The 27547-nt window shown below is 35.6% G+C and overlaps 1 protein-coding gene across 1 annotated transcript in view; it reads left to right on the top strand.

The window, feature by feature from the left end:
- The window catches only part of atrnl1b (attractin-like 1b), a 1074694-nt gene that overhangs the window by 441593 nt on the left and 605554 nt on the right, over positions 1 to 27547 (top strand). The window contains exon 20 of the mRNA XM_028795765.2: positions 25370 to 25463. Within this exon, the coding sequence (XP_028651598.1) occupies positions 25370 to 25463 (94 nt within the window). The remainder of the gene's footprint in view (positions 1 to 25369; positions 25464 to 27547) is intronic.

Genomic DNA, 27547 nt, shown 5'->3' with positions numbered 1-27547 from the left:
GGTATTTAGAGTTCTAATTTATTTTTGGCACATATTAACAGTTTACACTACCATCTCCTTATGGATGATGTTCGATGATGTGAGGAGTTACTGCTCTGGGTTCAGGTTTTTTTTTTTTCTTTCATTGGAGTGCACTTTTTCTTATTGTGATGTAGTTGTTTTTTTGTGGTGTGCTGTCAGGTGTTTTGCTGTGTCTTCTGCTACTTCATACTGAAAAACATTATTCTTTCTGGCAAAAGAGATTAGATTCTGAAGGTTAGGTTAAGTTTCTTTATTTAGTCATGTTTACACAGGAAAACATGAAAATTTGCCTTCTCAGTTGCATCTAATAACAGGTAACAGACAGAATGAAATAAAACAGACAATTAGAAATAAGAAAGGTTAAGGTAAGGCAGTTAGATAAAACATATTTACACCAAAAAAAAAAAAGGTAACAGGATATATATCAAAACCTTAAACATTATCTCCGATATTTCTTATTGAAAAGTCGTATGGCACTAGGAAGAAAGGAGTTTCTGGAGCGATTTGTGTGGGTTTTCAAAGCAACTATCCTTCCTGATTTACTGAAGTTTAGTTCTACATGTAATGGATGTCTGTCATCAGTTGAGATGATTTCCAGTTTCTTTAGCATTGCCCTCTGACACACACTAGTCAAATCATCTACATCAGCCCCAATAACTTTAGCTGCATACTTCGTAATCTGCTGGAGCTTTTTTGAGTTTTGGTTTGTCAGACTATTAAACCAGGCAATGAAACTGAAAGTGATCATGGACTGGATCATACTACGATAGAAGGACAACATGAGGTCCTTGTCTACTTTAAATAGTTTGAGTTTATGGAGGAGAAATAAGCGCTGGTTGCATTTAGAAAATAATTTTTTTGTATTTGTATTCCAGTTTAGATTGTAATCTAGGTAAGTTCCTAAGTATTTATATTCATTCACTATTTCTACCTCCTCTCCCAGAACTACAATAGGTGAACATACAAATTTCTGTCTCTTAAAATCAAATATCATTTCTTTGGTCTTTTTTACATTCAGAGTGAGAGAGTTTTTATTGCACCAGATTACCATACAGTCCACTTGATTTAGATAGTGACTTTCATCCTCCCCAGATATGCATCCTAGGATCATGGTGTCATCCGCATACTTTAATAATGGAGCAGTGGTCATTGTTCTGTCTCAGGTCACTTGTGTACAGAGTAAACAGTAATGGTGATAAGACACACCCCTGTGAGCTTCCTGTATTTGAATGAAGAGCTTTTGAAAAAGTGTCCTGAACTTTAACTGTCTGTGAACGATTTAAAAGAAAGTTCTGAATCCATAGTGTGATAAATGGGTTTACATTCATACTGTTTAATTTCCCAATCAGTATATGAGGCTGTATAGTATTGAACGCTGAAGAAAAATCCAAAAATAGTGCTCTGACATATGAACCAGGCTGATCAAGAAAGGTATAGATTTGATGTAAGAGTTCCCTCTTGAAGTAATATCTGTTCACAATCTTCTCAGGCTGAACTTATTCCCTTGCACAAGCCTTTTCTTGGGTTGGATCTCAGATTTCAGGACCACAAATAGAAGAGGTTGACAGTTTTCCTCTTTAAAAAAAGGGAGCAGCTCATTAGCTTTTAAATTTCAGAGAGAGGTCGCTTCAGAGAGTTGATGAAGATTTTCTCCCAGAGACACGAGCGCAACTAGTTTTTGAAGGAAAATGTAATCTATTATGATTGGATTAAAGTCACTTCTTATTACAGAACTAGTGTTTGCTTATAGGTGTGTTATTTTATCCATAAGTGTTGTCACTCATTGAATTATACCTATTTGCTCAGACTTGGTTGTTCATTTGGTGCCTCCTGGTCTTGAGGAGCCTCTGCAGAGATGTCTGTTCAGCTCTGATTTAATATAAAGTACAGGGCTGTAATTGGTATGGACTGCAGTTTAGCCACTTACTTTAGAATTGAATTGTGCCACTAAAAAGCATAGCAGAATAGACTACAGCAGGCCTATGAGCACACAGTCATTATCTGGATTTTACTCCACATCTGCCTGTGTAGATCTGCATATAAAAACAATCAGAAAACCCCAAACATTTTTTCCTTCCACATCCTCAATGACCTGCATGTTAAGTCAGTGGTACTTAAAGTATTTTATTGGACTTGTCTAAAGTCCAATCCAGTGGACCACTTGAGTCTGACATTTACCTGTTAGCATAATTCTGTGTTTCTCTGTTTTTTGTTTTTTTTTTATAAAAGGCAGTTTTTGTGAAAAGGCAAAAATTAGAATCCATAACTGCTAGATTTGTAATTAAAACTCTCAGATTTCACAAATTTTGCCTTAATTAGTATCAGCTTGTGAACCAACCACTTGACACACAGAAAATGCTAAAAGAAAAATCAGAAGTCATTAGTCAGATGTTGAGTCAAAAAAAATGTTAAGGGAAACATCGCACACCAACCATTAAATCGGTCCAAACTCCGATGAGACAGAAATGCCTTTGGCCGGGTTGCCAAGTCCTAAAAATATTTTTAGCTCAAGAACAGGTTAAAAACCACATAAGCAGCATAAAACACTAAGTCAATATCTGATGTACAGTAATCCCTCCTCGATCGCGGGGGTTGCGTTCCAGAACCCCCCGCGAAAGGTGAAAATCCATGAAGTAGAAACCATATGTTTATATAGTTATTTTTATATTGTCATGCTTGGGTCACAGATTTGCACAGAAACACAGGAAGTTGTAGAGAGACAGGAACGTTATTCAAACACTGCAAACAAACATTTGTCTCTTTTTCAAAAGTTTAAACTGTGCTCCGTGACGAGACAGAGATGACAGTTCTGTCTCACAATTAAAAGAATATAAACATATCTTCCTTTTCAAAGGAGTGCGCGTCAGGAGCAGATAATGTCAGAGAGAGAGAGAAAAGCAAACAAATCAATAGGGCTGTTTGGCTTTTAAGTATGCGAAGCACCGCGGCACAAAGCAGTTGAAGGCAGCAGCTCACACCCCCTCCGTCAGGAGCAGAGAATGTCAGAGAGAGAGAGAGAGAGACAGAGAAAAACAAACAATTAAAAATCAATACGTGCCCTTCGAGCTTTTAAGTATGCGAAGCACCATGCAGCATGTCGCTTCACGAAGCAGCTGCACAGAAGAAAGCAACGTGAAGGTAATCTTTCAGCATTTTTAGATGAGCGTCCGTATCGTCTAGGTGTGCGAACAGCCCCCCTGCTCACACCCCCTCCGTCAGGAGCACAGAATGTCAGAGCAAGAGAGATAGAGAGAAAAGTAAGTTGGGTAGCTTCTCAGCCATCTGCCAATAGCGTCCCTTGTATGAAATCGACTGGGCAAACCAACTGAGGAAGCATGTACCAGAAATTAAAAGACCCATTGTCCGCAGAAATCTGCGAACCAGCAAAAAATCCGCGATATATATTTAAATATGCTTACATATAAGATCCGCGATAGAGTAAAGCCACGAAAGTCGAAGCGCGATATAGCGAGGGATTGCTGTATACATCCAAAGAACAAGGAACAGGGCTTCTAATGGGTGAAAAGAATGCTAATAGAGTGGAAGTGGTGGTGGGGAGGGGTTTAAAAAAAATAGCGCAAAATACCACGTATTTAAAAAAAAAAAAAAAATCCCAAGAAAACTGAGACCCATGAAAGCCCATCAAAAATAGCCCAGATGGGTGGGAAAACCATAGACCAGACAACACTGGCCTTTAGTGACCCTTTAATACTTTCACACCTATGACATCACATGCACACTCCTGGGGAATCCTGTGAAATCCCTTAGGCAATGGTCAATGCAAAAATTGCAAAATGCTGGCACTCGCTAAAATTCAATGTGACATCACAGGAAGACGGTAAAAAAATGTTAAGTCTTTCAGGAATGAAGACCGCAAGATATAAGTTTCAAAATCGATGTCCTTGAGGTCAAACAACACTGGACCCCTGGAGGTAATAGCAAACGAGAGAATTAAAATAAAACTGAAGGCCATTATGGACAATGCTGCACTTTTTTTTTTTTTGACACACTAACTTCTGAAGTCTTTTAGCTGACATACATGTATCATTTAGCAAAAGTCTATCAAAAATGCTACTGGTGCTCCTTTATACCAACAGCTATACGTCTGCATAATGTCATGCTGTGCCTGCGTTCTTATCTTTAGTGAAGTTAGAATGTTTTCTTCTTTTTTGTAATTGTTTGTATATATTTCAGTGGGACTGTGTTTGGTTTTTTTTTTAATATTTTGTGCAACTTTAAAAACCTAATTTGGGACATATAGTAAATCTCTCTCTTCATCCAGGGTGGGCTAATGGACATGCGCTAGCATTTTTCTTAGAAATGAGTGGAAAATTATGATAGTTGTTCTTATTTAGTTTAATAATGCTCACTTTATATATTTGGCAACGCTGCTGCTTCTGTTTTAGTGTATTGTTAGAATATGTAGTTTGTATGACTTTTTCCAAGGTCAAACAGACTGTAGTGTGATTTATTGTTGAACATCTTTATAACAAAGCTACATTGCTCCCATTTTGCTTTTAAGCAAAATGTAAAAAACTCAGATATTTTCTGTGGAATTTGCATTGAAACCGTGATTCAGAATTCTCAGCCTTCCTGTTACAATTAGGACCCCATTAAATCCAATAACTTTTCATTTTATAGTTTTGAAAGCTACTGTAGATCAGCCTTGATTGCTCATTACTTAGCATTTCTCTATAATTGTACACCTGTGTGATATGTACTTTGAGAAAGCTGCCAGATTATTTTAATAGATGCACAATTAACAGTCCTTTGCAAAGTAGGTACAGTGAATTGAGAGGTGACTTGTTGCAGAATATTTATGAAAGGGGATGTCATTGAGCAGCAGAGAAGATATTTCAGAAAGTCAGTGATTCTCACTAATTGAGCACTTTCAGTGTAGTACAGTATGTCCAAATGCTGTTGGTGTAAGCTTTACCTGAGTTGAATGCAATATAAAAAGGGAGTGCAGTCACTGCAAAAGTAATCAAAAAAATCAAAATGCTGTTGAGTCAATGGAATATTTATGCAGTTAATTTGGATATTGTAATTCTAAGCTAATTTTATAATATTTCCTATGTTGTTTTATATTTTGAGCTTATTCTTAGTTTCACTTCATCCAGGCACACCCATACAATTACGTAACTCACATATAGAACAGAAGCCACATGTTTATTAGCAGAAGTTATGTGACACTACAATACTGAGAAATGTGTATTCTATAGAAAACACAATATACTGATAAATAGAGGGACAATTATTACATCTTGCATAACCTGTTTTATTGCTGCAAGTTAAAGTTATTTAATTTCTTCAATTTCAGAAATATACTGAAGTTAGAAACAAAAGTACCTTTTTAAATGCTATTCATTTGTCTATGTTCTTAATTCTCAGGACATTTGTCAGAATGTAAATAGCTGTCAGCCGTAACTAAAAGATAGGTGAAAGCAGAATCAATGGAGAATATTACATTATTTAATTTATGAAGCACACAGGATTTGTTGAGGCTAAGCCGTTTAAAAGCAAAGTGATTAGTCATTCCTGTGTGTAATAATACTGCTTACATTGTGCGTGTATTTTATAGAAATACTAGACATTAAGCCCGTTACAATAATGGGCGCTAGAATAGTAGTGCATAAACATTAGTAGGAACAGTCTATATTAAATGGCAAAGAACCGTCTATTATCTGTTACAGTAATACTGGCTTGTATGTGGTTGTAATATGCGTAACTGTATCGTGTGCCTTTAATTTTCTCTCACAGTAATATGTCTCTCCAGCAAGTATTTTAATCTGTGCTGACGTGCAGCTGATTATTGTATGTATGGCATCTCCCCAGCAACGGATTTTATGTGCGCGAAAATAAATCTACTTTTAAAAGTCATCCTATTGCAATATCATGAAAATTCGTATGTTTAGGAAAACACTTTACCGGGCCAAGTTTGTTAATCGCAAATCTGACATTCTCAGAGTGAACAACAAGCACTAATCCCACCTCTTTGGGGAAGCTGGTCTCCGCGTCTCAGGACCCGATTGGATTTTTCGTGCGTTATGTTTTAGGTCTTACCTCATTTACTGAAATACGATTGGATCGGCCGCGCAATATTTTATAGGTCCCGCCCTCGCTGTCTTGTGCGGCCTTTGAAGCATCGCACCGTGCCCCGCGCATGCGCACTTCGCCAGAAGATACACACACACGGAAGACATGGACGCACACGGGTTTTATTAAAGAGGATGTAGTATTGTTATACACTAATAGTAATTTCTAGGGCCATTATTACATACAAAATTGAAAGTATTGGAACAGGAAATTAGACCCCCTTTATATCACATCAAATAAATGGAAAGTGCAATGTTGTTCATTTTTCCCAAAAGTCCAAATACACTTGAACACTCCTTCACATCAAATACTTTTCTCTTGGAGACCACTAAAACTGTCTAGAAGATCTTCTATTTATCTTTTCTGTGCAGAGTAGTATGGTGGTTTGTACCCACTAACAAACTAAACTCTTGCTTCTGGTTTCTTATCTCTGAACAGTAGTTCAGGCTATCAAACCCAATTGTGCTGGGACTCTCAATACCTTGTAATCACTTCCAGTATGCCTGGGAGGTGGAAAATGTTTTCAATTCTTTTGTTTCTTGATGTGTCCAGTTGGCAGCTCCATGATGCTGCTGGCGTCTACATTTGTGAACTCTAGACATACTCAGCAAGCCAGTAAACAAGACTACTGAGGGTATCTTTAATTCCAGGTGTGCTGAATATATTATTTTTAAAATGTCTTCGTTTAGAAGAATACGCTCACTTTTTTCATTTTCTTATTAATACAGTGGAGTTCTTTTGTAAATAGCAACCTGGAGTAATTTCTCAGATAGAGTTAATTTGTGGATGAAAACCATGGGCGAACTGCATTTGCCATCCATTTTAATACTCCACAGGCTCTCAGCAGCAGAGGAAACAGTCTTTTTCACTCTGATCTTCCTGGACTGTATTCTTGGAGTTTCTAGGGACATTTCTAGGCATGACCTGTTTGACAAAATTCCTGTCTGAACAAGTGCTGAGGCATTGAGAGTTCTCCATTCCCCCTTGAGTGCTGTCTTTTGTGCTTTCAAGCTTGTTTTGGTTGGAGAGGTGAGGTACACTGGAACCTTTTCTCTCCTAAAATACTGCAAATGCAATGTATCTTTGTGTGTGTACATACAGTATGGGCCTGTCCTATGAGCTAATTACTGAAACACAAATATTTAATTTTGGAAAGGTGTTATTTGTTTGAATATATTTAGATGTCTTTATGTATGTTTCTATTTGGTGAAAAATGGCCCATGCAAACAGGTCAATTATATTGTTAGATGTGACGAAACAGGTTGTGGTATGTTATACAATAAAAGTGTGTAACCTTAACTTTAGTAAAAGTGTTTTAAATGTTTGCTTCAATTTTAACTATTTTGACTGATATACAGTACAGTATTTAATATTTGATTATAATTGTCACTTGGGAATTGCCAGGGGCCCCATTATATGATATTATCTGGATACTTCTGACACTTTATAATATTTTTTTCCAGTTTTGCAATATATTAAGTATTGCTGTCCTGTCCTGGAGTATATTGAAGTTTATTCCCTTTTTTATTTGACTGATATCAAAGTTGAAATCATGTCCCAAAAAATGTCAGTCTGCTACACCTAATCAGAGGGACTCTTTACTTATTTCACCCGACCAAATTCTTTCTTTTTTTATTGGTAGAACTGGATTTCAAGTAGTTCAACAATCTCAACATAAGAGTTGGAATATCCATTACAGTGCATTTTACACACTTGCACCTAAGATAAGTTTTATACAGTATTTACAGTAGTATTGTCTACAAAAAATTGAGCTTTCTAATTGTTTTATAATTAAAAAAATGTCTTAAATGTATACAAATGTTAGGTTACATTTTTAAGGCTACTCAGATGTGTGTTGTTGTGAGGTACATGCAAACCATTAGTTTGCTATTCTCTCAATAATTTATTAAACTTGCATACAGAGGCAAAATGCATTAATCATTGCTCAGTTCTTAATTACTGATAAAAATTCCATGTTAATTTAGCATGAGGGAGTAAAGTCTGTGATGCCTTACATCTCTTTGCTTTATTTTTTTTTATTTTAAGGACATTAAATTTCTTTAACATCTGCAGGAATTGTGACACATAGATTCAGTTGAGTTAGTTACTTGGTTTTCTGCTTTCTCTTTGATTACATCATTTTATAAATTCTAAATTCAGCATACATCAGCCTTCAAGCACTCCTGTAGCCTGGAGCCAGTAAGAGGGCCCTATTTTGAAGTTTAACAGAGAGTTTGATTTTAGTATGGCAGTGCCTGTATATTTCAGGTTTGACATTAACCAGTTTCATTCCTGCAACACTATGAAAACCAAAACAAGCCTAAATGCTTGACAGAGTATTTGATAAAAGAATCTCTGCAGCAGGGCTAATGATCACTGTATGTCATCTACTGGGCTGCATCGATTTATCAAATACATTGCTGTTTTGTTTTTTTTTTTATTCCAGTAGATATTATATCACAAATACATAGCTGCATAGATTATTTTAGCAATACAAGATGCAAAAGACATACATACCAAAAAAGTCCCATTATATATACTGTATATCAATGAGTTTATCCCCACAAAAATATTACAGTATTGTATTGTGCTGTTTCTTATAAAACTGCAATTGTTACAGCTTTGGAATAACTTCTCACAGTTTAGCAATGTATTGATCCATTTCTTTTCTTTTTGCATGCTTAAATTTTGACACGAAAAAAAAAAGCCCTACTTTTGAGGTAAAGTTCTATTTTCAAATAATCACATTTATATAAAGCTGATTGAAACTCTAAAACCTATTTGTTGCAGATAATAGGTTTATAGAAGATTGTAATAATGTTTACATTTTTAATGAAGTTTCTTTATCAAAAACATGCCAACAATTGTAGCATCTAAAAAGCTTCCCAGCAGACTTAATTACAAAGGGCAGAGTGTCAGTTCTGGACAATTCCGATAAATGCATTGTAACAGACTGAGCTCTTCCTTTTCATCCTGCTCAGTTTATGGCCCAAGTCTTCATTTGGCAAGAAAGCACTAGAGCCGTCTGGATAACCAGAAAAAATGTCAAGTGCAGTCAGAACACAGACCATAGTTGGAGAATTACACTGCAGTTAGCATTTAATTCTTTTTGGTCAATTTCACTTGGAAGAAATCCTTTCTGACAGGTGATGGATGCACCCAACCGTTTTAATAATTAAATCTCACCTGGTACAATTTCTTGGTCACAGCCTGGAGTTCTGCACTGGAAATGTGAACAAGGTCAGATTTTTCTATAGAAGTCAATGAAACCTAAATAAGTTGAAGGAAGCCTAATATTTGTATGCTTTTTGACAGTTACACGAGTGTTGGTCCTTATCTTGTTTAATTTATGTTCTTGTCCTTTGCCTGTTCAGTCATTGTTTTATATATTGAGCTGTGATAAAGCTCCCTGAAATAACCGGATAACTTTCCTGTACATTTTTTTTTCTTATCTTTTTGCCTGCAAAATGTACAAGTGTATATTCATGACACCAGAAATGATCTTGTGTGGATTCACCCATTCCCACCCCCCCCAACCACCACCCACCCCCCCACCATCTCTTTGACTTTTAAACATAAATAGCAGGGTTCTATTCTATAAGTCAGTTAATGTTATTGTTCTACATTTACAGAATGTGTTATTTGTGATCTGTGTACGTTTTTTCAAAGTTTAAAATTGAAGTGCTTGATTTTTGATCTTGTCTAGGATTTAATTTTAGTGTACCCATCACAAGTTTACTTTTGATGCTTGTAGGTATTCTAGTGACATTGTTTTGGTCCTGGGTGCTTTCTCCAAGTTCGCAGTTTTTATAACACTACACTTGAGAATTTAGTAGATCACTTTGCTTCCTTACTGCTGTTTTATCTATAAATATCAAATTTAAAATACTCTTGGCCCTGCTTAATAATTATATAAATTTCAGTTTTGCTGTCCCCCTACTATGCTGTAATATTCAACCATAGATTTGCAGCTTTTTTAACACTGTTTCCTCTACTAGCCCTGTGCCTTTTGGGTACTTTTTCAGGTATATATTTTTGTAGTGTTATGTTATTGCAGTTAAATGCTCACCTGGTTTGTTCAATTATTGTTTTTTTGTCTTAATGAGAAAGAAATGCATCATAGATCTGCATGTGAGCCACCCTTTTAGCTTGTTTTTGATATGAATTATCTTCACCAACAACCTAGGCGTTTGTCCTTGTTATGGTGGGTGGCTTTTGTTTGTGTGTCCCTTAATCGTCATTAAAACTATGTTTTCTAAAGATCTGTCCTCCCAATAGTGTTAACCTCAGAAAATTAATCCATACAGAGCAGAACACATAATTTGAGTTTAATGAAGGTTGTAATTACTATAGATCTAAGAGAACATCGTCCAGGAGAAGGGTATAAAGACCTACTCCTTAGGCCAAGCATTCCCCGGTAAGTGCCAGGTATGTAAATGACTCATTTTTCCTGGTCAGGTCCATCCTGAAAAAGCTGCATTGCACAACTTGCTACCCCCAAGGTATGAAGGGGTAAAGGTCAGTTGCAATGCCAGTCCTGTGACAAGGAAGAGTGAGACAGGTCCAGACATACTAAGCTTTGGCAATGAAATTTGACTCTTGGGACTTTATACATGTATTCTACTTCTGTCACAAAAAAACAGTCAGAACTCTTATGGAGAGTTGAAAAATTGAGTCACACTAACCTGTTTATTGGCAGCTTTAGCTCTGAAACCAAACTTTTTAATCAAGAATGGTTTCTGTCTTACTCTAAAGACTTTGCCAGATAAATTGGTACTCTCAAGCCGCTTACTGAGTCCCATATACTTATAGTTTAATACTGTTGATCTCTTGGCCACCACTATGCAACTTTAAGTTGCATACAGGAAAGATTTGACTGTTATTTACATATATGCTCTAAATCAGATGATGGCCAGTAAACCAATTTCACTCCAACCAGTCTCTTAATGAGAAGCTGATTCTTGCTGTTAATTAAACCCATTATTTAATTGAATGGCTTGTTGCTGCTCCCTTTCTGCCACAGCAGACATTTCCAAAACTGTTGATTTTTCTGTTTTTTCTAACAACACTGTCAAAATGTTTTGGTGACCTGAGCAATCAACCTTACCAAGACCATCACCTTTCTTTATTTTTAGATAATGTGTGATGGGCACAGGTAAGATGGTCCTGTGGTAGCTTGTTTTGCGTCTCATTACTGTTTGGCTGCTAATTAAGGAAAAAGAAACACCTAAGGGGCATGAGTCCAGTTAATTAGCAGCAAAAACTGGTCACTATTGAAGAAGATGGTTAGAATGAAAACCTGCAGCCACTGCGGCCCTCTGGGACTGGAGTTTGACACCCGTGCTCTAAATAGCCAGTCAAAGTTGGCTAAATACCAGGCGGGCCAGAAAGTTGAATAGAAGGCCCATATGTGGGTTGAGTTTTGATGAGGAACATGGAGAGTGATTTTCTGATGTCATGACAGAGTTTCTGGCAAATACGTGAAAAGTGTTAGTTACTTTTTTCTATTTCCTATACTGTCTTCAGCAAGGGCAGGCAAGTATTGACCTCATCTGGGTATATTCTCAAGGTGTGGTAGGCACACTTTGAAGAACTCCTAAATCCAGTGGATAAACCTCTTTCAGAGCAGGCAGTGCTAGAATCAGTGGATTGTATCCATCTCTGTGCTGAGGTCACTATGGTGATTCAAAAGCTCCATAATGTCAAGGCTTCAGGGGTGAAGGTGGATTTTGGCAGGATATTAATGCACAACTGAGGCTTAGACAGTTTTCAGTTAGACAGCCAAGGGGTTGCATGTCTGCTGTTTGCAGATAATATTGTCCTATTGGCTTCATCAGATTATGCTTTTCAGATCATCCTGAAATGGTTCCCAGGTAAGTGTGATACTGCTGGGTTGAGAATTATCACCTTTACATGTGTAGTTGTGTCCTGATAAAGAATGGACTTATTCCTCTCGGGTCAGGGATTGCAGTTTAGTAAATGTTGTATTGAACCGCTAATGAAGCTGTCAGTTTACCAGCTAGTCAAAGTCTCCATTCCTCACATATGGTCACAAACCTTAGATAGCAACTGAAAGAATGAGCTCACAAGTACAGCACAATGGTGAAAATTAAGTTACTGTTTATGGTTGCTGTTAATTTGTGAGGAACTCAGAAAAAGGGCTAATTGCTTCTCTTCTTCTGGATTGAAAGGAGCTAGTTTGAGGTTATGTGGGTGTGTAGTTAGGATAACTCCTGAGTTCCTGCCATTGGAGATGTCCCAGGCACTGTCCACCAGACCAGAGGTTGAATCCAGGCTACATTGATGGGATTAGATGGGAGTATATCTCTCTTATACTAGAAGTGTCTGGAGAAAATTGCCCTGAGATGATATCCTGGTCAGCCTTGGCATTTTGCTACCATGATTCTCAACAGGAAAAGAACTGATTGATTGTTATACTCTTTTAAAATTGGGAAGATAGCATATTTCTGTAAGTGATCACCCAGTTAAAGCGGTGAGAAAGATTTAAGTTATTTTTTGATCAAAATAAAGCCACAATGTGACTTAGAAAGCTTCCTGTTTACATTTTTTATAAGCTGGGGTATTTGAAGTCTCTTTCAACCAAATAACCAATATAGACTCTGAAAAAAGGGTTTTATTTCACACATGAGCATCTCAATATGGCTAGCAGAGATGAGTGAGCATTCTTTAGCACACAAAAGCCAGATTACATGATTCTGAAAGCTTGCTGGATCAAATAACTATGAAGTTAAGAGGTGTCGGCCCCAAATAGACACATTATTTAATCTTAAACCATGCAGCATGAAGAAATAAAGGAATTTAAGTCATGCTGTGCTATATGCCTCCTACTCTTACTTGGTGAGATACTAAGTACATCTTGCCAACACAGGAGAGAAACCTCTCAGCAACTCAAAATGTGAGGTGTGTTCCTAAAGGTTTGGGTTACTTAGCTTGCTGATCCCTGAAAGCCGCAGGCTCCTTCTTTATTACTGTTAGGTTCTAGCCAGTACATACAATAGCTTTCATTTTTGCACCGACCTATTTATGAGATCTGAATTCAGAAAATGAGTTTCTGGTAATCGGTTATTTATCTGTTTCTGCTTGCTTTATCTGACAAAAAGTTTCTCTCTATAACATGTTAAATGTGCTGCCTTACTTGTATTGCTCTTCTGTGATGTTCTTAATGGCCTTTTTAGATAAATCCTGATAGTTCACACTCAAAAAAGATATAGGAAGAGTGATTGATTGATTGTCATAATAGAGCAGCAGTGTTTAATACTGAGAAGATCAAAGCTAGAGAAAAAGCTAACATGATCAGACAGAAGAAGGTCACCCTGCTGGCTTGGCTTTCTTATAAAATTTCTGTGACGGAAGAAACACCTTTCAATATGTTGTTGTTATTATTAATATCCATTACAGTACTCATGGTTATGCAGTGCTAGTTCCTGTCTTGGCAGCATCAAGTATAAGACCGGAGCCAGCCTTAAAGGGGTACTACAAGAACAGAGTCTCCTGTCCTGGGTAATTCTTTGAAGAAGCTGACACTTGTGCAATATATGACTCTAGAATCAACACAAATTTTGTATCGTATTATCTTAAATAGTTTATATTGAAATCATAATGTAGACTCAGGGTTATAGGAGTTGGTGCATTTGTGAAATTTGCAGGTTGACCACTTGCTGAGGAGGCAGCAAACACAATAAAAAAAAAATCACTTTGTGATTCATAATCCTAATTAAGCAAAAAAAACAAACAAAAAAAAACAAACACATTTACGTGTATTTGTTCATTAATTTTTCAAGCCTCTTTAATACATTTTGGTATCATGGAAAGTAGAATGCTGTTCTGGCAGCATTGGGTGCATGGCTCCAACCAGCCTTGGACAAGGTGCTAGTCTTGATGTATTTTAATTCCCCAATGTCTATTAGTCTTGAAGGCTACTATTGTGCTTTTGTGAGTATTGGAGTGAAGTCAGTGCTGCTACTTTCTTGAAACAAGGTGTTGCCATAACCTATGAACACTGTTTTTAAATCAAATGTTACTCATAATATGTTGGTCATCTAACACTGTAACTAAAACATATAAATGCTTATCTATTTCAAATACACTCATCTCAAAGGAACAGTGTCAGAGGTGAGCACAGAGGGCAGACCAGTGCACAAGTACAAGACCCAGAATGATATGCTCAGTATTCATTTAATGTATACTATCTCTAAAAATATTGCCTCTATGCAGATGTATTTGTTATAACCGACTAAGGTGAAGATTCTAAAATGAGAGATGGCATTGTACAGTCTTGTACTAGTATTAGCTTCAGTAGTGTCTCTGAGCTTGCCATGGCAGAAAAAGCTAATGGCCAATGTGTAATAGCGAGGATGGGCAGCAACATGATGGCCTCTAATTTTGTCATCATCATCTTTGCTACCATTGTTTATTTGCTTATTTAGTGTATGTAGTGTTAACTGATGTCACTGTTTTTATTTACTTTTCAGCTGTCCTTAAAGATTAGTTTAGAAAAAGGAGAAATTGTGCTACACAACAGAGCATAAATGCTTTGTTTGTGACTTGCATTGCCATGTAGCATTTTTTAATGAAATGTGATTCTTTCTTTGGCAGTAGTGGTCTGGAACAGGCAATTCTCTGCTTGAGTACAGTATCAGTAATAACACATAATAATGGTTTTAAAGACAAGGTAAGTAAGTTGGGTCTCATTGGACGTCTTGTTACTGGATCGAATTCTGTGCAGGGTTTATGAAATTTTGAGTGAAAATCAGTTTACCATAGCCCTGTTTTTGTTCTGCCTGCCAATTTATTCCTTAATTTTTATACTAAGTATTAGTATTACTTTTAACTTTTCAAAAAGTAGCATGATCCATGTTCCTTGATGACCTAGAACTTGTAATTATTTACAGAGACCTTCTTTATTATACTTTCAAGCATGTAACATTTTTAAATGACCAAGTTAACATCCACTATTGCAGATGTTTCTAGCATATAAAATATAAACGTTATCAGCCTATTAGGTTTGCCTCTTCTCATGATGGAGAACACATTTAACTAACTTTATTTTTAAGCTGGTAATTGTGTTAGGACATAAGACATGACAACGGCCTTTTACATGTACAGACATATGCTGTATCTTCCAGCAAATATATTTATTAAGTCATCATAAATCGGTTTCTCATATTGTGTGCTCTGAAGAACACCTGCTTTCTGTAGTTGAGCTTGCCTTACTGTGGATCAGCTATTGTTGTTGTTATTATTATTAATTACAGTTTTTACAGGACATTTCTGAGTAAGGAATGCCTGAGGAGGAGATGTCTGGTCCAAGGTGAACATAAGCTCACAAGAGTTACTCATCTTTTATTTTATTTTTTTTAAATGTACCTGTATACTCTGCTGACAAGTTAAACAGTGATAATGAAATACTGTAATCGTGGTGCCTGGAAAACAAATGTAATGGCTGTACTTAAACTGGGAACATGATGACTGTTTGTTTCCTACAATATAATTATTTAAAATAATTGAATAAAGGGAGCTTTTTTAATAGAACTGTAGTCTTTTACAGTGATTATGCTGAAATTTATGAATTACACATTGAAAACTTTGAAACATTTTTCTTGTAATTTTAATGAAAACACTAAGTTCTGGTAACACAGCACAGTTCTTGAATCCCAGTATGATAACTGGCAGAGGTGTTTCCTTTGTTGACTCCTAAGTGTGAATGTGTAAGGATAGAGGACTGGACTTCCATGCGGGGTTGGTTACTTTTCTTTTGCTTCAAATTCATTCTCCCTGAGTGCTTGAAGAAGCTGGTTCATAAAAGAGCACTATACTTACTATTTCAATTTTTCTAGCTGCACTGTAAAGTAAAGGCAGTTTTAATATTATTATGGTATATTCTTCCCAAGTGATAATTCAAGCACTATTGTTAAATAGAAATGTTCATCTTGTGCTCCTCTTAGTCTTTTTAATGCTTCTTTCAAACATCCTCCTGCTCCTTGAGTGTTTGATATGCCTTATTGCTACAAATATGGCTGCAGTCTGAGCTATTTTATTCAGAACTGCTTGACTTGGGATTTACTGTATGGATTTAGAAAATATTCCATTGAACAGAAAGTGTGGTTATGCTTCATATTAAGATTGATTTTTTCTTTTATTTTTATGTGTCATTGTCCTTGATTGGAGTCAATCCTCTTTCAGTTGGTTAGCTCTGCTACTGCCCACCATGTGTAGAGAGAAAAAAGCCAGTATAGTCAGCCCTGGAAAAGGAGACCTACTTCTGAATACGTACTTATGAATGCTCATTTCACTTAAACCTTCTTTACTTGCATACTCTTAATATTCTTGTGTAGCTACAGATAACCTGATGCTAGTAATGACAAAAACAAATTTGGACAGCTTATAGTTTTTGGTATGAAACAGCAGCTCAAAAACTGCTAACTTTATTTTCTCCAAAGTGTTTGATATTATGGTAGAGTGTAAGTTTTAGAGAATAATTAAATAGAAACATTAGTCCACCACTTTTAATGCTTGACCATACAGTTTTATTGTACTTGTTAGTTCAAAGGAAATATTAATATTTGTTGTGACATTGAGTCAGAATATTGTACAATGCTCTTAATGGATTGGAAGAAGAACTTATTTACATGATATGTTCACTAGCAGGATACTAAAATACTTTAGAGCCCAGTTGCTGAAGAGTGAAATGTGGATACAAAAACATTTGAGCTACTGTATGTCAGTTCTTTTACCTAACTTAGGAGTCTCTGCTTGTTTCTTTCCTTCAAAAAAGGGTATACTGTGAAGTAAGCTCGATTGAAAGAGTCTTTCAAATTGATTAGATGTTTCATGATTTTATGAAGACATATAGTTTTAAAAAGCATCTCTTCTCACAGTTTTGATTTATATATCACACCACTGAATCTACCTTGCTAGTATTATGACCTAGAAAACTAGCGATCGAATCTTGCCTTAATATGGACATTGCCCATGCAGCATATCACAAGGAGACATTTAGATCATTGTATCTTTACTCATGCATTATTCTGTAATCGAAATTTGAAACATTTTCATTTCAGAAGTGTAATGCAAATTGATTAAACATTTCTGATACTACCTTTACCCTGCTAATCTAAAGAAGATGGAAGGATGGATGAACAGACTGCACATATTTTCACTTGTAGTTTTTCTTGGCCATATCAGTGAATATTTTTTGTGTTATGGTTTTATTATACTAGCAATCCTCTAGTTTTCTTTTCACAGATGCAACCGCCATTTGCTCAGTATAATTAAACCATTCACCTTACTAATAACTTCAACAGCCTTAGTTTGGAATAGCTATTTTTTTTTGTTACAGTTCAATTTAGACACAATTTAGACACAAATTGATGATAAATTACATGGGGCAAAAAAGTTTCAGCTCTGAAAAATCTAGCCTCTGCTTTCAATCCCATGTTACATTATGTGAATTGGAATTATAAACTCTAGCTTAAGGAGTGAGTTTGTGAGTTCAGATCTCACTACTGACACTCTGTGACCGTGAGCAAGTCACTTGACCTGCCTGTGCTTCAATTGGAAAACCTGAAGAAATGTGACCAATTGCATCATAAATGATGTATGTTGCCTTGAATAAAGATGTCAGCCACATAAGTAAATGTAAAATGTTGATCAAAAGCTTGAAAAGAGAAAGTGTAAATGTAGCCACTGGTCCTTTATAGCCTTTTCTGGTTTATTTTTTCTCAAAAAATGATCTTAATATTAAAATGTTTTTTTTTTGTACTTTTGTCAACTCTTACGGATTTCTTTTTCTTTGTAGTTACGATCAATACCTAGTTATAGCAGTGTATCCAGTGGATTTGAATCATAATTAATGTAAAGCATTTAGGTGCTGCATACTTTATATTATATAAAATATCTTTTCATTATTTTAATATACTGTACAACACAGTGTGTGTACAGGCCATATGGTCAGCATAAGGAATCTTTTAAGGGATTATGTAGGGTTGGATGGAGCAAACCATATTTACATGTTCATGTCTGCTAGGTTATTCATTGCCATATTCTTTCACATTGTTAAGAAAATCATTTTTTTGAGAGTAGAAGGAACTGCAATTCTAAACAGAAAGAAACCTCAGTGTCTTGACATAAGGAGCTTTTAAGTAATGTAAATTATTTATAGGGTGACTATGGTGTACAAATATTTGAACATAAATATATTTTAAATGATCATCAAGTTTTACATTAAAGGTTATTAAGAACATTTTAAATATTAACTTACCTAAAGTGAGCTGCAGAAGTCCCTTTTAAATACTGTAATGTCTTGAGGCAGGCTGCAGTAAATCATTGATTCAAGCCACGCTGGCAGCTCTCCATTGCACAGAACAGGTTAAGCTTTGAATACTGTTCACTAATGCGTATTATTGTGCCAGTGTACATTGACTAGACTGAGTTGCTGAAGATGTCACACTACATGAATGAAGTCACTAGAGTGCCCTTATCTCATTACAATTATGCAAATAAACTCTGCAACTGAAAATCATTGGAAAAATCATGTAGCATGAGAAGACCTTTAGACGCCTGTGCTATAATATATAGACTGTGTTTAGCCAAATGTGTGTGCATTCACACGCTGTGTTAGACTAACATCTCATTCACACCAAGATCTTTTTGGGCCTTCAAGGTGAAAAAGGCTACAGATTCCATTAAGATTTTCAGTGGTTGATTAATTACCAGACAATATAATTTCTAAAAGAATAAAAATAACAAGAATATCCCGTTCCAAAGACATTGTGCTTGGGTTGGTTGATAACTAAGAATTATACTTATTTCTGTAAGTGTGATCTTTGATGGGCTGCCCCCTTGACCAGAGCTGGATCCTCTTGTCAAGATAGACTATACCCATCAACATTCCCATAATGGAAAAGACATTTTGGAAAATGAATGAGTTACCTACTTAGGCTATCTCCGTTTTGTCATGAATCTACTGTCTTTTTTTCTGATTATTATTTTCATCTCAAATCAGCATAATCATAGACTATTCTACAAAGAGTTTCCAAACAGACTACCATTCCAGCAATCTGTAGGCTTTTTCTCTGTATTATAACATTGTAGTTAGGGGCCAGTGTGCTGAAAGTGCTGTATTATTTGTTTCATTTCTGTTTTGTCTCATTTGTATCTTTCTTTTTTTTTTTGGATAAATTGTACAATTTATCAGTTACACAGTAGTAATACAACATCATCATTTGTTTTCTTTGCATATAATCCTGGCAAAGGATAGTAGCTATGAATTGCTGCTATATTTGACAAGATAAGTCAATTGACCCATGCTTTTTGAAACTTACCTTTTATAGTTTCAGGCAGTAAAACTCATAATTAAGCTAATTTGAAATAAAAGGCAACATAAAATATTTAAACCAATGCCTGAAGTTTAGGAGATGAATATGACATCTGTTTTATTAGCAAACTTGGCATACCTTATGTTGCTCGTCATTTATTCCAGTCTAGAAGGTGTTTATAATTTTACCATAAGCAGTTTGCAGTTCTAGAACAGGTGTTAATTATCTAGTGCTGGTTAAAAGGATAATAGGGTAGCACTAATTAAACCTACAGCTTTTCAATGTAATCTTCAAAAAGTAACTATTATTATTGTTGCTATTTGTGTTTGGGTGGAGTGGTGAATCTGAAAATAGAGATCTGTGCCGGCAATCGGAAGGTTTCCATTTCGAATCCTGTAAACACCAGAAGTGACTCCACTCCGTTGGGCTCTTGAGTCAAGGTCACACTTTATCTTCTTTTCGTAATATGTGTACAGGTTTCTAGCATTTCTCAGAAAGTCCTTAATTTTAGTAACTTTGTAAGAGTCCTGTATCCTAGACGAAACCTTCAGGTGAAAATACAGATTATATACAGTACTTTATCTTCCTAGTAACAGTTTTGTTTTGAGTTTACAGAAGTGTCTAGGGATTTCTGCATACAAAGATGATTATTTTCATGACCTACAAAAATAAATGTGAATATCTACAACTGCGACATATGCAAACTTATGTTCATCATAGCAACACATCAAACAATACATCAACTTCCATATACTATTGTTACTCTAATCATAAAACCAAAATAATAAATAATCAACTGTCACAAAAAGGGATGTGTTCTCAGACTACAGAGATGAACTAAACATTGATTGTAATTATTGTTCATAGTATATTGTGTATAAATAAAAAGCAAAAACAACACTTGATTGTGGCTGCCCCTCAACCTATTTTCTTTAAGAAACAAAGCATTTACAATGCTAGTTTTTACTGAAATTTTGTGCCCTTTCCCACATAAACGCCTTGTCATTTAGAGACAATTAAATGTGAACAGTATTGACTGAGAAACATATTGCACCTTGTTGATGTGTCCAAATGACCAGATTCCAGGCGTGGATAGACAGGGAAGTGTTTGAGTCTCATGTGTGAAGGAGGCTAATAAGTGTTATTTTGCCAAAAATAATTCATATATATGGTATAATGATAATATAGTTACATTTCTGCCTGTATAGTTTAATGAGCATTAGTGCACAAACAGTTTTTTTCCTTGAAGGTCCTTTCAGTTTTGACATTTTTGTATTTCATGGTTTGTGACACCATGCTGGTGTATTGATTAAAAGCACTGACTTCAGAATCCTGTGTTCAAATGCAGTCCCTGACGTCTGTGTAACATTTGTCATTCTTCCTCTGTCTGCCTTGCACCTAGTGCTGCTCGGGTAGGCTCTGCCCCCCCACCCCCGTGATCTAGCACTGGTTTAGGCTGTTTGAAAATCTAATATCCTAGCTCTGAATATTTTCACACCCTTTTTTCCCTGTGAAAGGCATCGGCTGCTGATATGCCAGTTGTATTTTGCAGTACAGCCCTCCTTGCTAAAAAGAGATAAGTGCTGAATTACTTCTACAATAATATTTCCTATCTGTTCTGATTTGTCTTAAAGTAGCAAATGACCTAATAGTTTACATTAAAAATTCATTTTGAACAATGGTACATCATTATGTACAATATTCTACTACATGTCACCACTTATTTAATAGTATGAATTTGTCAAGCCTCATGGGGGATATTCAGATTTGATTCCAGGTTGAAGTAGTCTATGTTTGTTTGGAGTTTTATGTTCTCTCTAATTTTACTGCAGCTTATTTCCACAGCACAAGGCCAGGATGCCAAATGTCGAAGTATGTGTGGCTATGTTTGTGTCATCCCAGAAAAGCTTCCTTTCCGATTCATAATTTTGTAAACACATGAAAAGATAATAAAAAGGAAATGACGTTTATTTTTCTTCTTCTTTAAAACACCTTCTATAACTCAGACAATTTCTGAATCATATGGGACTGCATTGAAATGCTGATCCAGCAGCCTAGAATTCATGATGCTTCACTTAAATCACCTAGGTACATTTTATAGATCATAATTTAGCTATAAATCATCCTGAAACTCGCTCCTTGCCAACGTAGATAGTCATTGTCTGTGCCTTTATCTACAAAATACAATTAAGTATATCTCTACTAGTCTGTTTTTCTTTTGAGGGTGGTATAATCTTGCTGTTCATTTCAAAAGACTGGGAAAAAGTAAATCTTTAAATGGAAGTTAATCAAACAGATTTTTTGTCTTTAAACAAATGAAACCATTCAGATTCAATGTTTATTTTTTTATTTTCTAGAATCAGGATAAATTGTGAGAAATGGCAACATGAATAACATAAAAATGCATGGACAATTTTTACTTTGCTTGTCTTTGCCTTATTGATAAACATGCAGTACCACTTTTTGCTTTAGGTTTTGTCATTGTAATGGATTTCACCCTTTTCTTATTTCAACAATAAGAAGCTTGTGAGCACAAGTTTAAAATCATCTACAAACATGAATTCTATATTTTCAGCTGTTCTCCTTAATTGCTGTAGGACACAGTCTGATCTTCTTATTCTTAACTTTCCGGGTTGGCTTTGGATTATATCGTATTTGTAACTGTGTAGAGAACCATACAGTGACATTTTCTATTAATATGCATACATGCTTGTGCAGCATTGATAATCTTGCCATCCATATAAAATGTAGTTTAACAACATTTTTATTTTCATTTATATTAAATGTTTATATATTTATTTAATAAGAAAGGAAAGATTTCAGTATATTCAATGTTTCGTCAAAGGTTATGAAAGTAAAATAAATCATTGTCTTGTTTATCTGTTAACCACAGCGGTGCCATATCTGACTAATAGAAATGCATTTTAGCACAACTTGTTGTTAAATGAGAAAAATCAGTCAGTATACAAGCCTCCATAATTATCTCAAGGTCCTTCTTCCTAAGGGGAGTAATTTGCCAACTTCTCAACTGGTAAGGTGGTGGCTATAAGAGATGAAGAGTTACTGAGCCAATTAGACTATTAAGGGATGTTATTTATAGATGGCGAGGAGGAGATGCAGGGCTGGGAATTTAATAAGGACACTGGAGAGCACTTACTCCTGCTCTTTGCAGACACTATCATCAGATCTTTAATAAACACAATAATATGTTAAAGATCTTGATTTATGTCATCTAGATTGACATGCTGTTTTTGTTTAACATATTATAGTGACTTTTGAATCAAAAACACAACTCCTGTTTTTTTCCTTTTTTCTTTACTAGTCCATATGAGACACCTTTTATCAAATTGCAATCAGAAGTCTTTCTATATTTTACTTTTTGAAAAGAAAAGAAATGTGTTTGTTTTCATGTAATTGACTTCAAAGACTAATGGAATAAAAAGGTTCAAGGGGCATCATTTTGATATGATGAAACGGATGGGCTTACATGTAAAGGGATGCAAAAAACCCCCCAAAAAACCCAAAAACTAACATGTCCAATCATTTTTCTGCTTCTAATTCTTTTCAACGTAAAGGAAAAAAAAACTTAATTTTTTTGGAAAAAATGGCATTCCAAAGTTTAGAGATTATTAAAAGATTATTTTATGAATACAGAGAAGCAATCATAGCTCAAGATAAAAACATACCAAGCAGTCCCTTGCCAAGAGTGAATGTTAATTCACAGCCATGCTCTATTTTATATAGAACTTTCCAGAGACGATTCTGTCTCTTTTGGCCCTTCCAGTACATTACATTCACAAGTGTTTCTCAATGTGCACAGTTAAACATACTTGATGGTTAAGGAATTTGATTGGGGACACCCAGGTGTTTAGTACAAATTAGTATACTATACTTGCAGGTTGTCTTTTAGATTTCTGATTGTGCTGTTCTACTTACCGTATTTTTTGCACCATAAGACGCACCTGACCATTAGACGCACCTAAGTTTAGAGGAGGAAAACAAGAAAAAAAATATTCTGAACCAAATGGTGCACTAATATGTTTAATAAAATATAGCAGAATAATATTTCAACCATGTAAATTGAACAGCGGTATTAAGAAACATCATCACTGTCATTAACAAATAAGGAGAGACTTTAAGGTTCAAGCATTCTTCTAGTTTTATGGAAACCCCAAGAACTCCTCATCGCTAGTGTCAGAATTTATGAAGCTCAGTTGCTCACAATCACTTTGCAGCATCACATACCTATCATCACGCGACATAACCTGTCCAAAGCCACCAGGGGACAAAGCACGTTTGGACCAATGCTCCCTGAAGTTATATCGCCAGTCTAGTCCCATCTATATTTGTAATGCCACAAAGCCCTTCATCTCGTGTTTTGTTGTGGGTTTCCAGTTTGAAAAATGAGAATGCGGTGCAAGCACAGCCCTCGATTCAAGAAATTGCTCTGCATACCTGTTTGTCTTGTCTGACAGTAGCTGAAAGGCAGCTTCAGGAAAGAACAGCCTGAAGTAGTCCAGCGGCTGGTAATCTATCGAGTCCAGAGTCCAACTCAGTGATAATGCGCTTCGCTCCCTCATGAGATGTAGACGCTATCTTGCCTTTGTTTATATTTGTTTAGATTTCGCAACTCACGCACACGCAAGGATTAGATGCCGAGTCAATGAGTCTAACATTCCTCCAAGCACAGAGGGAATGCCTGTAACGTAACAGTGAGTTTTGTCGCCCTCTAGCCCTGGATGTCGACTTTTGTCAGGTATTACACATCATGGTCTGTGATGCAATATTCGCACCATAAGACGCACAGACATTTCCAACCTTCTTTTGGGGAAAAAAAAGTGCGTCTTATGGTGCAAAAAATACGGTAAATTTCAACTTGCAAGTGGTGTAGTATCACAAAAAAACCACAGAACCTCCACAAACAAATTGTGCAAGAATAAATTGTGAGCAAGCAATGTGTGTGTGTTTTTCACACAGTTGACAGACAGAATGCTAAATTAAATTATATATTTCCCTCATTATTCTCTAAATGTATGATGTAGTCCTAGGGTCTGCATCATTTACACTTTACTGTAATAAAACTTTGCATTTATTGAAAAATATACCATTATAGAGCTGCTTTTTATAATTTTTAATTAAACATGCATGATTTCTCAATCTTGTCAGCCTTTAGTAATCTTTATTTTTGTAAATATTTTATCTGTTTTCTTGTTTTATTGTCATTTATTATTTTAACTGTCTAATGGCAATTGAATATATTAACTGCATCTTGTATATTTTGTGTCATATGTTATATTAAGATTGCCTCTCTGATCATCAACCTGAAAGCATGTTCCAGCCTTCAAACATCATCACATTTACATTTCAGACTACCTCCATTTCCTATTAAAAGCCTCCATTTAATATTTCTTTCATGCACATCGCCTTCCAGCTGAAACGGTGGAAGTGTTTGGTATTAACTGTGTCCTTTTTACTTCACTCATGTGTATCAAAGGATTTTTCTTGCTTGTTGCACATTTTACATTTACTTTGCCAGGCATTTTCCAGCTTCGAACAAGAGTCAATGAGTTTATTTGATCTGAATAAACAAACATGTTGTGCCTTGCAGTGTTAAAGTGGAACAAACATACATATATTTTGGCCTATACAGTATAAAAAATATATATAATGTCACATTTTGTCTATTGCAGGTTTTGCGTAATGTTATGTTCAACATGGTTATGGACCATATCCATTTGAGCATTAATGGTAGTAATGTTTTAAGATATGCCAGCACCCGTGCTGTAAACTCTGCAGGGAATTGCAGTATTCTTCCAAAGTTAAAGCTGTAATTGGACCTGAAAGCATTGTTGATTGGTGAGTTATTCTTATCTAACTCACTCTCTTGCTTTGTGTTTTTCTCCTTCTTTTCTCAGCTTGTAAGTGTAATGGACATGCTAATGTTTGCCAGTCACAGAATGGAAAATGCTTCTGCACTACCAAAGGAATTAAAGGAGACCAGTGCCAATTGTGAGTAAGATCTGTATTGTCCTGCAACATAAATATCAGCATATAAAGGCTTAATTTAGTTCAGCTATAGAGGTTTACAGCACTAAGACTTTCCTACCCCTTATCTAGTACTCATCTCAAATTGGAGTTTATTTTACTGCCTGTCAAGTTCTATTTGTTCTTCACTTTTCTGCTTAATAAAGCCATCTAGTTAATAACTAGTATTTATTGATATTATTTGATTACAGCTGCAATAAATATTACAAATGCCTGCATTTATAGCAATGTAAAACCAGCTTTAAACATCCATAAATTGTTTAAGTGAGTACTAGCTGAGGCTATCAGTCACTTGTAGAGTAGCTGACGCTAATATCATTCCAGGTAAATAGAAATATTTTTCTCATGGTACTTCATGGCCTGTAGAATAATTTACTTTTCAAAATATGTTGCTTAAAAGTCTTTTCTGATCTACATTCTATGTTTTTATTCCATTAAATTTATGTGTTGCAAACCTTGGCGAATAATTGCATAGAGTATCTGAGATTTGCTTTTACATGAAGATCTCTAAAGGCTTATGCTTTTCTTTGCATTGTTTTTGCATCTTTTTTAAACTCCAGTGTTAGGCTTGGCTTTCAAAACTCTCATTTTATACAAAGGCACTCCACTAACACAGGATAGGCTTCCATAAACTGAAACTCGTGAATAGTGCTCATTTAACTGTGTTGTAGGTTTGCAGGTAAATTGACTTTTTTGATCCCTTCTTGAACCTTTACATAAACATTTATTTTAAGTAACATTAAAACATTAAACATTGAAACTTAGTTTTTCATGAACTATTCACAAAGTTTCTACAATACTTAACAAGTGGGTTAGTGTGCTTGAAGACATGATTCTGAAATGTGATCTAAATTAAATGCCTTTTTAAACCATCTTCTTGTAAAATATAAATGAGATGAATGATTTTTTTTTCGATAATGAATTCAGTATTAAAATACATATGGAGAATATATCAGGAAGCCAAAGGTAGCTAAAGGGAATGTTCCTTTCTTTCATTATGGATAAGCAAAGGTTTTTACTCCATTCTAGAATGAGACTGATTTTTCATGAAGAGTAAAGGCAAGAGAACCAGGAAACCATGAAAGTTATGATTGGCAGTGATTAAAAATATATGAAAAGGAGCCATTAATCTATCAACCTTACTTAATATGGCAAAAGGTCACGGGGGCTGGACACTGTTCCAGAAAAAGGCAGGAATACACCCTTGGTATGCTCACCCACACTCACATTCCCTCAGTAATGGCAAATTTACTATAAGTCAACCTACATATCTTTGGAATGTGGAAGGAAAAATGAAAGAATCTGGAGAAAACCCACAAACATCTCATAGGCCATGAGTAAGCCCCAAATTGAATGTGAGGTTCAGGAGCAATGAGAATGCAGCCTAATCACTCTCTGCCATGTAATTTGACTATGTAATATTAAATCCTGTTTAGTTAGATGTGGTCTCAGTTCTTAATGTTGCCCTTCAATCTCTTTTATTGACACTGGTATACAGTTGTGCTTATAAATTTACATACCCTGGCTGCATTTGTAAGATGTATACCACACTTTAAAGAAAAGATGACTGATCAGGCAAAACACATTTAATTTGCCTTTAATGGAATCCATATTAACACTAGAATTCCTAAAGCCTATGAAAAAAACTCATAATCCCGGCCCGCCTTAAATCCGTTCGCACCTCTCCATCAGCGTCTTTTGTTTTGTAAATGTGTCGATCAGCCCAAGTAGCAACTGTTGCTCCCCGCAACTATTGTTACGGTTCTGCCTTTGTCCAGGAACGGTTTCTTAAGCTTTATGACCATAGTCTCGGTAAGTCTTTCTCCATGGGGCAACTGGGAACTTTTCCTGAATAAGATCAAACAAAGTTGTGTAGGATGCGACAGTAGCTTCAACCTGCAGCTAAAGTCACTTGAATACACATGTACTTTGTGAGCATGACTGTGTCGATCAAGCAGAGGAAGCTCTGCAATCTAATTGTGACTTTACGCTGTAGGAAGATAAGTAAATAAATCAAGGTAAATAACATTCAATCTGGCTTTTATATA

Source organism: Erpetoichthys calabaricus, chromosome 2, assembly GCF_900747795.2.
Source record: "Erpetoichthys calabaricus chromosome 2, fErpCal1.3, whole genome shotgun sequence".
NCBI classification, from domain to species: domain Eukaryota; kingdom Metazoa; phylum Chordata; class Cladistia; order Polypteriformes; family Polypteridae; genus Erpetoichthys; species Erpetoichthys calabaricus.
The sequence above is the reverse complement of the archived record's forward strand: the minus strand, read 5'-3'. Positions and strand labels throughout refer to the sequence as shown.